The following is a 13,493-nucleotide window of genomic DNA, read 5'->3' on the forward strand; positions in this document are numbered from 1 at the left end:
TTAACTTCAAATCCGACCAAAACAGCAATAGTAAATGCAAAACATATATCAAGATCCACTACAACAAAGTTCTGGAAACAAAACTCAAAACCATGTCTACCAATGGAGGATATTGTATGTTCCAAACAAAGGCTTTTAAAGGGTTCCTACTGGTGGTTGATAGTAGCCTAAGGTTTACTCTTCATCATCTTCATCACCATCTCCACCAGCAGCCTTCTTGGCAGCTGCTCTCTGGTTCTTTCTCTTCACTCTTCCGGGGCGGCCACCTCCAAACGGACTAGTAAGAGAGAAATCAATATGCTTTTGGGAGTCGACCCTCACCATGAAGGACGGGATGTTCACAACCTGTCTCCCGACCCTGTCAATAAATACCGAACATCAGGATACAACATTCAGAAACATCTATAACATCAGGATACAACTTAATCAAACTCGAGTAAGCTTTGAACCTCAAATTTCAAGTTGACTCCAGCTTCTTAAAGCTAGAGCTAGACCTGGTTATACAACTAGGCTTAACAAATATGAAACGGCTCAACAAGAAATCATATACAGGAATATGCAAAGCACAAGACAATAAATTGCAACAACTAGCAAATCAGCATATCAGAAATCAGTTAGGAATTTGGCAGATAACTAGTTGCAGCCTAACAAATAAATGCTTCAAGGGAAAGAATGTTTTCCAAGTGTATATCATGAAAACTTACAGCGTCTCTAAACCAGAGCCTCATTCAAGCTGTTGAAGCAAACTCATACCGTTCAAACTAACATTTATCACTTAAGGGCACATTACAAAAGACGGCTGACAGATATATAAAATGAACATGAGGGAATAAAACAAATGAATTGTTGCAGGCAAACTACCAACTTTCACATTTAAATACAGTGACAACTGTATCTACAATGTCATTTGAGAAGCAAAATATGGGAACGCACTGTATAATAAGAAATATAGTAAGCTTCTACCTTATGTGTCGTTGCCTGATCAACACACGTGCATGGTGAATTGACTTGGCCATACCAGTCTTGAACACGAGCGTTTGCAAACGACGTTCAAGGAAGTTTTCAACAGTCAAAGCCAACACATAATCGAGCTTGTTCTGGCTCTCATCCAAAAGTCCATATCTGTTCATCCTACGAAGAAGGGCTTCACCTTCAAAAATACGACGAGGGTTCTTCTCATCAAGAGTGAGAAGGTCCCTAGCAGCATTACGGATGCGGCTCAAAGCATACTGAACCCTCCACAGCTCCCTCTTACATCGGAGCCCATACTCTCCTACAAGCCTCAACTCAGCATCCAATCGTTCCTTCTCATACGGACGTCGTGGCTTCTTAAAGGTCTTCCCATCTACAACCACACAACAATTTAATAATAGAAAAAAATAATCTCCTTTACTTAGGAAGTCAGGGACCAATAATCTAAAAAGTACTTCACAATTAGGATCCAAGAATACCATCAATTAGCCCGCATTTCTCAAGATTCGAACCCCAGATTTGAAAGTTGGTATCTTTCTAACAGCTAAATCAATTATACTATAATCTTCTCTTTATTTACCAAAATGTGTTTAAAATAAGTATATCAACATCTAACAAATAGATCAAAGCGGCTAATAATTACTAAATTTATAGCATAATCCAAGCTTTAAATCATTCCTAACATTCTAAGCTAGATTAAACAAAATAAACCCAGCTACATTATTAACCAAAAATGAGAATAAAAGTATCATAACATCTAAATACATATACCCATTTATAACAACCAAATATAATTAAAATGGAAAAAAAACAAAACTTTAATACTACAATCTTAGTTGGAACTATAGATTGAGCTAAAAATTCTGCAAAAAAAAAAGGTAAAGCGAGGAAAAAAGAGGAGAATGGAGTTATCTTACAGTTGCGGTAGAAACTGACGTGAACCATGGTAGCGTCGGCTTCTCGTCACAGGCGAGAAAATAAAGATAGAAGGATGGAAGAAGCCGAGGTAAGGAAGGGAAAGGAGGCGAAGCGAGATCATTATATATTATGGAAACCCTAAACCCTAATGTTTCCATCCTCTTCCATTTTGGGGATTTAGTGGGCTGCTCCATTTGAATAAAGGTGGGCCGTTGGGTCTTTTAATTTTGGGCATATTGAAATTTAATAACCATAACTAAAATATGTGATTTTTTCATCGGTCGTCAATATAGAGGAACTTTAAAACTCGTGATTAATGTCTACTTTTTTAATTGGTTTACTGAACATAAAGGGTTAGTCATTGGGCTTGTTCCAGTGGATACTTTAGACAACAAAAAAAAAGTTTCGTATAAATATATATAGTTTTTTTTTATATTTATTTTGAAGCCTCATGTTTATACTATTCAGAACAATTATGATTTCAATAATGTTGATATAAGTTAAAAAGAAGAAGATGATATTGTAAAGGAAGTCGATTCACCTAATTTAAGATATATATTTTTAACATTATGTGTTTGAATATTGAAGATGCTAATGCTTACCTTCTAGATTTATATATTTCCTTTGTTTTCTTCTCATGCTTTAATCTAAATTTCTTGTTTAAATTATTTTTTACATATATAAAAAAATAGTAAATTTTCCATGAGATAAAAAGTCACAAACTATTATTATGAATTTTATATAAGGAAATTAAAAATATTAAATTAAAAACTTTTGAGAGACAATACATAATTTATCATATTTTTATATTTAATCTATCTATATTTATTGTCAAAACCATTTTTAAGTTTTGAAAAACGTGGATCGACTTTAAAAATGTAAATAGAGTCACCACCAATCTTTTCCAAGGTGAGATTGGGCCACCTTAAAATTAATCGTTTTAATAAAACATCTGGGCCTATTAAAACAATAATTCTTTTTGGTCTGCTAAGTTTGAGAAAATGGGCTCGGAAGTCGGTTACGTACGAGGAAGGATTAGCAACCTCGTAACGCCCAAAAATTGGTACCTAGTTGATTAGTTGATGTCTTGAAGTTGAAATTTGAAAAGATTTTAGAGTACGATCCTTTTATTTGAAAGAAAATCGAAATTATTCGAATAAAATGCAAAGACCTACCCATTTCGAAGGAGAGAATGTCATACCCAGTAAGTTAGGGTCCAACATTTCAGACCTTCGGGACTAAGTTGGTCTTCGATTTTTAAAATTCATGTATGAATGTTCGAGAGAAGGATATTCGATCCTCCGGGACTCATGAAAAATTAGAACTCAGTAAGTTAGAGCTCAATCTCTCAGAACTCCCAAATACCGAAGGTTGACTTAGAGCTCAATCTCTCAGAACTCCCAAATACCGAAGGCTGCCTTGATTTTGGAAATCACTACCCTCAATATAACGCGATGCCACACCCAGTAAGTTAGGGTGCAACATCCCGAATTTCAAGAATAGGTTTTTATTTGAACCTCATACAATTAGATTTAAGAAGGGTACTCAATTATTTAGGTTCAACGAGGAAAATTGGTACTCAATAAGTTAGGGCACAATCCTCCCGAGGATCCCAGATATCGAATATTGCCTTTATTTTGAAAACAATCGAGGATAAATCTTTGAATAAAATGAATTTGGGGCGGTTGAAACTCAACACAAAAAAAATGATGACATGCGATATGAAAATAGCAGTATAATAATAAACTTGACAGTGTATATATTAATACCTAGAATATAGTAAATATAAGGAAAATCAACAATAATTATAACAATAGTAATAAATATAATAACATAACAAACATAGCAATAAAGATATTAACGATACGAAAATGCATAATAGAAGTGAAAATAATATGTCGAATGATGATATATATATAGTGATAATAGTAAAGTTAAAATAACAATGCTAAATTAGTGAAAGTGAAAAATAATAAATAATAATAACTTAGTATAAAAAATATTCGATAAAAAACTATGGTATATAAAAATAATAAAAATAATATAGTAGGTCTATTAATAATTATATTAAAAAACTTTAGCGAAAAATATATACATATAAAAATTATAAATAATAATATTAAAATAATAGTAGTAAACGGTAAAAATAAATAAATAAAATATAATACGTATAATAAACTATATTTAAAAAATTATTAACTTTTAATAAAATATATATAAAAAAATTAAAAATAAACAGTACAGAAAAATGATTATTAGTAAAAACGAAAATAATATAACAAATAATGTAATAAATATAATGACAATTTATACGTAAAATAATTAGTTTACTTTAAATATATATACATATACTAAGCATACAACTAATATATAAATAAATAAATAATATAATAATGTGAAACATAACTCAAATTGATTAAATTAAATGAAAATAAATAAAAATAATAATGAAAATGGTATAATAAGTATAAAAATAATATACAAAAAAATAATATAATAAATAATAGGAAAATCGCTAAAATGATAGTAAAAATAAATAAATAAAATAGTAATAATAGATTAATAATAATAATATCAAAAAAAATTAATTTTGTGATAAAAGTGTTTGAAATAAAAAAAGGGCTTAATTGGAATCAAAACGGGAGTTTTGGGGTAAAACATAAATAAAAGGGGAAGGGAGGACCACATTGGAGCTCGCGTGAAACAAGGGGGCTTAAAAATGTAATTTACCCAAATTCCTGAACCCAGCATTTAATATGGACCAAATTAAAAGCCGCACAAAATTGCTGGGGGAAATTCAAAAACAAAAGTGAAGCAGATTTGGGCAGCAAGAAAATGCATGGGGATTTAGTGCGCAAATTGACCCTTTAAGGGCAAAACGCGTGGGCCCCTGCCATTAAGTTATTGAATGGCATTCTACCATTTTTTAAAAACCCATTTTATTTCTTTATTTTTCTATTGTTTTTCAAAAAAAGAAGCAGAATGTTTCTTCTTCCCTCCTCCCTCTCTATTTTTTCTAGGAATTCGACCTAGCTTGTGCCACCCTAGAGGATCATCGGTGCCACGCACCTCCATCCCACCGCTGGTTCACGGATCAAGACCAGGTAAGCCCTTATTTCTTTCATTTTACTTAAAATCAGTCTATAAACAAAATAAAAAAAGAAGAAAAAAAATACAAATCAAAAGAAAGTTACAGGAAGAAGAATGAAAAATCACCTTTCAAACCTTAGACCAGATTTTTGATTTACTTCTGATTTTTCTCTATAATTTCTACTAGTGTACTTATATCATGAGCCAAAAAAAAAAAAACCCTTTTACAATGTTTAGAATGGCTTTTATAGCCTAGAAAAATAAATAAAATATTCTATTGGTTGCTATTTGTTTGCTTCCTGTTACAGGTGTTGTTACAGATATCTCGGAAGCACGAGGCATGACAAAGAGGGACTGCTGGTAGCACACGTCTCGGAGGTGCGGTGGATGTTGGAGGCACGTACGATGTGGGGATTGGGGTATTGAGGTGAATTTTGTTTTGGTTTTGGGCTGTTTTGGGTTATAGGATTGGGGTAGTGGTTAATGTGTTTGATTAGTGGGCTAGGCAAAGAAAATTGGTCCAACAGCTGCCCCTCTTTGCTCATTGTCGTGTAACGAGAATAGAGTAAAGACTTAGAAGGGCCAATTTTGCCTGGCCCCATCATGTCTTGACTTCTTGATTGCCTCTTTTCTTCAAGTAGCCTCATTTTAACCCACTGCATCCTATTACTTCCAGATGTTTCATTGATGCTTTGTAGATATACAATTTATTGAGACTTGATCCATTCCATTCCTGTTCAGTGGGGTGGGATCTGTTGAAATCTAATCTGCTCCGCTCCTGTTCAGTGAAGATAAGATCTACTGTAATTTGATCTGCTTCACTCCTGCTCAGTAAAGATGAGATCTGGTATGTTTAGCCTGTTTCACTCCTGCTCAATGAAGATAAGGCTGGTGGCTGAAATCTGTTCCATTGCCGATACATGGAGATAAGACTCGCCAAAATTTGATCTGCTTCACTCCTGCTCAGTGAAGATAAGATCGGGTATGTTTAGCCTACTCCACTCCTGCTCAGTGAAGATAAGGTTGCTGATTGGAATCTGCTCCATCGCCGGTACGTGGAGATAAGATTCTCCAAAATTCGATCTGCTTCACTCCTGCCCAGTGAAGATAAGATCTGGTATTTATCCTGCTCCACTCCTGCCCAGTGAAGATAAGGCTAATAATATCTGTAATCCTGCTACATTGTCCACTGGGAATCCATCTGTAGAAGAGTGATATGCTTATGCTAGATGATTAGGATGCCATGATTAATATGAATCAAATGCTCCTAACTACATGTACTATGGATGTTAAATGCACAAAATGCAAAATGTCATGAGAATGATCCATTTTTAATTTTTGGGTTGTCATCGCTCGTTGCTTACTAAGGTAACATCCCTGACATATGCCTTCTTGTTCAACTCGGTAGAAGAGGACTTGGAGATGCGGTTAATTCCTTATTTCTCACACGTTTTTAGCCCTTTTAAGCTCGGTGAGTTCTAAATAATTGTCCTGTTTCAGGTTCTCGTATTGTTTAGAAACCTTTCAGAGTAATATGCAAAACCTTCTTTTGAAAGCATTATTAATTCATTAATCATTATTTCAATAAAAATACTCGAAAAAGATTATAATGATAGGTAGAACTGAAATTTATTCGAGTCAAAATTTGCGAAAGATGTATCAACAAAGGAAGCAGACATTGTTTGATATACAAAAACGGATGAAAAGGAACAGAATAGGTGCCCCAGATTTCACAGTTTAGGCTTCCCTGTACGAACTCCTCGAGGACCCTTTTAAACTTAACACGCGCTCAAGGGATCTATAGCATTTTGTTGATGCCCCAAGATGTAGCTTATCCCCTCTTTTTCAATTCAAGTGTAGTTAGACTGCCGCTTGCCCCAGTTTGGATCGAAAATTTGAATTGCCCTTTACGAGTTTTCAATTCAAAATCCCTTTGGTCTCAAGGTACCCTTTTACGGGTTTTCACCTTGGCCTCTCCCTTTTTTTTTCGTACCCTTTACGGGTTTTCACCTCAACTGCTTCAAGCAAAATATCTTTTGACAGAATCTGAATTTATCGGGTTAGGTAAGCTCTTACCATCTATCTCTGCTAGTATCAATGCCCCTCCAGAAAAAGCCTTCTTTACCACATAGGGTGCTTCCCAATTTGGCATCCATTTCCCCCTAAAATCCTTTTGCATAGGGAGAATCTTTTTCAATACTAAGTCCCCCTCATGGAACACCTTGGGGCGAACTTTTTTGTTGTAGGCTCGCATCATTCTCCTCTGGTATATTTGACCATAACGAATAGCCTTCAGCTTCTTCTCTTCAATCAAGTTTAGTTGATCGTAATGAGATTGGATTCATTCTGCTTCATCTAACTTCAGCTCTGGTAAAACTCAGAGGGAAGGGATTTCGACCTCAATAGGTAAAACTGCCTCCATCCCATAAACCAACGAGAAATGTGTTACCCCTGTAGAAGTTCTAACAGATGTCCGATAAGCATAAAGGGCAAATGAGAGCTTTTCGTACCAATCTTTGTAGGTCTCCGCCATCTTCCCCATAATCTTCTTGATATTCTTATTAGCTGTCTCAACCGCCCCATTTATTTTTGGGCGGTATGGTGACGAGTTGTGATGCTTAATGTTGAACTGACTGCAGACTTCTGCTATTGCGCTATTGTTCAGATTCAACGCGTTGTCAGATACAATTCTTTCTGGCATACCATAACGACATACGATCTCCTTCTTTTAGGAACTTGCTAACCGCCGACTTTTTGACATTGGTGTACGAAGTAGACTCTACCCATTTGGTAAAGTAATCAATGACCACAAAAATAAATCGATGTCCGTTGAAAGCCTTTGGCGAAATCGGCCCAATGAAGTCGATGCCCCACATTGAGAATGGCCATGGGAAAGTCATAACATGGAGGGGTGAAGGAGGCACATGGATCTTGTCTCCATAAATTTGACACTTATGGCACTTCTTAGCGTAATTGATGCAATCTTCTTCCATTGTGGACCGGTAATATCCGAATCTCATGATTTGTCGAGCCATTGTGAAACCATTAGCATGTGTCCCACAGACACCATCATGGACTTCCTCTAGAATTTTTTTTGCCTCAACAGTGCCAACACATCTTAGCAACACCTGATCCTTTCTCTTCTTATATAGGACCTCACCGTCTGGGACATAGTCACTGGCTAACCTCCTCAATATTCTTTTATCATTTTCGGTTGCTTGATCTGGGTACGCACGGCTTTTCACATATTGTAAGATATCATGATACCAAGGATGATCATCTCTCTCTTCCTCTTCATCGACATTACAGCAGTGAGCTGGAGCCTTACAAATACTCATCTGAATTGGCTTCATATCCTCCTGTTAATTTATTTTGATCATGAAAGCTAGTGTAGCCAAGGCGTCAGCCATCTGATTCTCGTCTCGCGGGAGGTAATGAAAGGTAATATCATCAAACTCTTCAATTAACTCCAGGATTAACTTTCGGTAACTGATCAATTTAGGATCTCTCGTTTCCCACTCACATTTAGGTTGATAAATTACCAATGCAGAATCTCCATACACTTCTAATACTTTGATTTCACGGTCTATAGCTGCTCGAATTCTCATGATACATGCCTCGTATTCTGCCATGTTGTTTGTGCAGTTAAAATCTAGCTTGCAAGTGAATGGATAATGATCTCCATTTGGGGATATCAGTACTGCCCCAACTCCATTTCCAACGGCATTTGATGCTCTGTCAAAATTTAATTTCCAAGAATGATCTTCAGGCATGTCTCCTTCAGCGATTGCTACATACATTAGATCTTCATTGGGGAAACTGAAATTCAAAGGTTCATAGTCCTCCAAAGCTCTACTGGCTAGGAAGTCTGCTATTGCACTCCCCTTCACAGCTTTTTGGTTTACATAGACTATGTCAAACTCGGAGAGCAGAATCTGCCATCGGGCTATCCTTCCATTTAAAGCGGTTGATTCCATCATGTATTTGAGAGGGTCTAGCTTTAAGATTAGCCAAGTTGTATGGTACAACATGTATTGCCTCAACCTTCGTGTTGTCCAAACCAAAGCACAGTATAGCTTCTCAATTGGCGGATACCTCATTTCACACTTAGTGAATTTTTTACTGAGGTAATATATTGCTCTTTCTTTTCTCCCAGTCTCATCGTGTTGGCCGAGCACACACCCGATCGAATTATCAAATACTGTTAAGTACAGTATCAATGGATTACTAGGGCTTGGTGGTGTTAGCACTGGGGGACTGAACAAATATTGTTTAACATTTTCAAAGGTTTTTTGACATTCATCATCCCATACCCCAGGATTGTGCTTTTTAAGAAGACAAAATATGGGGTCACACTTCTCAGTCAGTTACGAAATAAACCGTGCGATATAGTTTAGTCTCCCTAGGAAACCTTGGGCTTCTTTCTGAGTTCGTGGCGGAGGCAGCTCTTGTATAGCCTTGACTTTATCAAGGTCGACTTCTATTCCCTTCTCACTGACTACGAAACCGAGTAACTTTTCTGACCTAGCTCCGAAGGTGTATTTTGATGGATTGAGCTTTAATTGGAATTTTCTTAACCTCAGGAATAATTTCCTCAACATTCGCACATGCTCCTATTCAGTTCGAGATTTTGCAATCATGTCGTCAACGTAGACCTCAATTTCCTTATGCATCATGTCATAGAACAAGGTTACCATGGCTCTTTGGTATGTGGCTCCTGCACTTTTCAACCCGAAGGGCATCATCTTGTAGCAAAACGTTCTCCATAAAGTTATGAATGTGGTTTTTTCCATGTCCTCAGGATGCATCTTGATCTGATTGTACCCGAAAAACCCATCCATGAAGAAGAACAGTGAATAGTCTGTCGTATTATCCACTAGAGTGTCTATGTGAGGCAATGGAAAGTTATCCTTTGGGCTGACCTTGTTTAAATCTCTGTAATCTACACACATCTGCACTTTCCCATCTTTCTTAAGGACAGGGACAATGTTGGCCACCCATTCTGAATAATTGACCACCTGTAGGAATCCAGCATTAAACTGTTTCTTGACTTCTTCCTTTATTTTATTGCTACATCGGTTCTCATCCTTCGGAGCTTCTGCTGAACTGGCTTGCACTCCTTTTTTGTAGGGACACGGTGCACTGCGATATTGGTACTTAGACCAGGCATATCCTGGTATGACCATGCAAAGATGTCCTTGAATTCTTGCAACAGCTCAATGAGGTTCTGTCTTGTTTTCTCGTTAACGCAAGTGCCAATTTTAACTTCTTTCCCCTCTTCCAAGGCCACAATCTCAGTAGTCTCTTTGTGTGGCAGGATCTGCTCCTTTTCTCGCTCCACCATCCTTAACAAATCGGGAGATAAACCACAATCCTCATCCTCTTCAAAATCTTAAAATCCCTCAAAGCACATGTCTCGCTCAAAAGGAGATTCCGGGCTCGCATCAGCATTACTCATGACGTTGACATCCGGGGGCCTATTATGAGTATAAGAGAATACCTAAAGAAAATGAAATGAATAATTCCTTTGTATGGTATGATTGTGTATGAAATGAAAAAGAAGAAAGAATAATTGCTCGAACCGATATATAAAAATGCATTTTTTATTGAAAATAATAATGTTTGAACATGAGCCTATTTCACAAAAGATTCTTATTATCCCTAGGCTAGAAGACAACAAGTGGGTTTTAAATATTACTCTGTGTTAGCTCTAAAGATTACAGGAATTTCTTCCTCAGTCTAGTTATCCAAAACACTCCCAGGCTCATACGGGCAAATGTCTGATAAATTTCTTTCCATTGCTTCCTCTTCAAACGTGGCGTTGATGTTCCAAATTCCTATCACATCCTCGACCATTCCTTCTTTTATCCTCTTCTGTGCAGAATGAATAAACCCTCTAGATACAAATGTTTGGGAAATGTGGGGGAAGCTCATCGGTCCCCACCTGACTTCTGTCCCACTCAATCTCGCTCTCCGCTGTTCTTGTTTCCTTTCAAACTCCTTCTTCACTTGGCTTGCATCTGGCCTGAATCCCAAACCGAAGTGATCCCACTTGCCAACCAAGACTGGCACTCTAACTTGTCCACGGATGTGCCTCCCGAGTCCTCTGCCAGGTAATGCCCCTTTCCCAACTGTCAGCTGCAAGCTCATTTTCGTAGCCCTTGATATCTTAGGTATCGAAATTTTGCTTCCTTCAGCTATAAACGTTGCGTTTACAAACTCTAACGCTCGAAATAAACATTCAACCTCTTCGTTGTCATTCTCTACGTAGGGTGCATCACTGGTAACAGACGCAATAATGTCCTCCTCTGCATTTATTGTTATTAGCCGACCCTCAGTAACCATCTTTAGCTTCTGGTGCAGCGAGTATGGCACTGCCCCAGCTGAGTGAATCCAAGGTCTTCCTAATAGATAGTTATAGGAAGGCTTAATATCCATCACGAGAAAATCTACCTCGTACGCGTTTGGGCCAATCTGGAGAGGTATCTCTATCCTTCCCATCGCTTTCCTTTCTGTGCCATCAAACACTCTCACTATGTTCTCACATGTCTTCATGTGGGAGCTGTCTATAGGTAAACGGTTTAATATAGACCAAGGCAATACGTTTAATGCGGACCCATTATCGACCAGTACTCCAGGTAGTGTATACCCCTTGCAACCTGTAGTGACGTGCAGAGCCTTAGTAGACCCCCTACCCCCTAGAGGTATCTCATCATCGCCGAAGGAGATGAAATTGTCAGCGCTTATGTTGCCGACGAGACGGTCTAATTTGTTAACCGAAATGTCATCTGCAACATAGGTTTCGTTCAACACTTTCATCAGTACGTTGTGGTAGACCTCCGAATTTAGCAGCAAAGCCAATACAGATATGCGATCCGGTTGTTGGTGTAATTGTTCCACAACACTATACTCGCTGTGTCTTAGGAACTTCAAGAACTCCTTGGCTTCATTTTCCATCACTGGCTCATTAACTAGTGGTTCTGATCTCTCGACTTCTTGCTTGAGCATGACGGGTTTCCCTTTTGCTGGTTCGGCTTCTGTGTTTGGCGTGTCAATCGAACCCTCCTTCTCTGAAACTGCTATACTACAGTTATAATTCCAAGGCACCCTACGGCTATCTTTATAAGGGGGAGCTGTTAGCTTCTGAATTATAACTTTTGGTGTAACTCTTGCTTCTACTTCACTAATTTTGGGCTTCGAAATAATTATCACTGGATGGTTGGCTCTGCAGCCTTCTTCACTTGACTCTCCTCCTAGAGAGCATACATCTTCCTCTTCGACAGACTCGAGGAACTCCAATTCCTTATTATCCATTAGACCCTGCACTAGGGCCCTGAACTCAATACAATTCTGGATCTCGTGATCTTTCTCATGATGGAACTCACAGTAGTTCCATGTATCTTGGATTTTATCCCCCAACCCCTACGGGACTAAACCTCTCTTCTGCATTTCCTTCCAAACTAGCTTCAATGGGATTCTCACCTCTGCGATATTCAGCTTGACTTTCCTCCCCATATTCTCAATTATCGCGTTTACCCATTTATCAGTATGACTGGGCAACGGATTTCCCTTACCAGATGTATCATCGAATTTTACAACACCTGCTTTGATAAGCCTTTCTACGCACATTTTGAACGAGGTACAGTTTTCTATCGAGTGCCCCGTAATTCCTGCGTGGTATTTGCACTGAGTATTTGCATCATACAATTTAGGGTATAGGGGTTGTAACGGTTCTAAGTGGAAAGGGGCCACTACGTATGCGTCGAACAACTTTTTGTACAGCTCCCTATACGTCACTGGTATAGAAGTGAACTGGAACCTCTCTGTATTCTGCCTTGTGTTAGGCTCTCGCCTTGGTGTGGCCTGCTGGCTAGTGACTATCGTTCCCGATTGATTAACAGTGGCAGGTTTTGAATAGCCTGAGTTCACGTTGCTTACCTCGTTTTCCTTTTTCTTCGGGGCTGACCTTCTCGTGCTTTCCCCCGTTTCTATCTTCCCGCACCTTATTGTATTTTCTATCATTTCGTCAGACATCACTATGTCTGCGAAACTTTTAGTGCGCTCCCCAACATATGATTAATGAAAGGTACCTTCAAGGTATTAATAAATAGCATAGTCATTTCTTTTTCCAGTAGTGGCGGTTGGACTTGCGTAGCGACTTCCTTCCACCTCTGGGCGTATTTCCTGAAGCTTTCACCTGACCTTTTCTCCATGTTCTGTAATGTAATCCTGTCAGGTGCTATATCAGTCACACACTACAGCAAAACTGACTTTTAGCGGCGTTTTTTTAGGCCTTTAGCCGCGCTTTTAAGCGCCAATAAAATTATTCGCTGCGTTTTTGCAAGCGCCGCAAAAAAGCCTCTATAGATGGCGCCGCTAAATTTTGCGGCGTTTATTTCAAAAAATGCCGCTAAAGGTCGGGACCTTTAGCGGCGCTTTTCCCACAACGCCGCTAAAGGTCATAAAATTTTTAAAAAATATATATTATAAATTATTGTAAAAGTCCTGAAAAA

General features: G+C 38.0%; 1 protein-coding gene and 1 long non-coding RNA gene across 3 annotated transcripts; one reads left to right on the plus strand and one right to left on the minus strand.

The window, feature by feature from the left end:
* On the minus strand, positions 1 to 2,082 carry LOC107959797 (40S ribosomal protein S9-2). The gene is made up of 3 exons (XM_016895950.2): positions 1,890 to 2,082; positions 964 to 1,345; positions 1 to 358 (listed from the first exon to the last, which is right to left on the minus strand). The coding sequence occupies exons 1-3, from the start codon at positions 1,915 to 1,917 to the stop codon at positions 175 to 177; spliced, it is 594 nt and encodes a 197-aa protein (XP_016751439.1). The 5' UTR covers positions 1,918 to 2,082; the 3' UTR covers positions 1 to 174.
* Positions 2,083 to 4,853: 2,771 nt separating this feature from the next.
* Positions 4,854 to 6,315, plus strand: LOC121229592 (uncharacterized). 2 transcript variants are annotated; one of them, XR_005927371.1, is made up of 3 exons: positions 4,854 to 4,994; positions 5,289 to 5,407; positions 5,657 to 6,315. It is a non-coding gene; the product is annotated as an uncharacterized lncRNA (long non-coding RNA). The 2 variants fall into 2 exon arrangements; XR_005927370.1 differs by having other exon boundaries at positions 5,289 to 6,315.
* Positions 6,316 to 13,493: the final 7,178 nt, after the last annotated feature.

The sequence above is a fragment of the Gossypium hirsutum genome, chromosome A05 (assembly GCF_007990345.1).
Source record: "Gossypium hirsutum isolate 1008001.06 chromosome A05, Gossypium_hirsutum_v2.1, whole genome shotgun sequence".
NCBI lineage: Eukaryota > Viridiplantae > Streptophyta > Magnoliopsida > Malvales > Malvaceae > Gossypium > Gossypium hirsutum.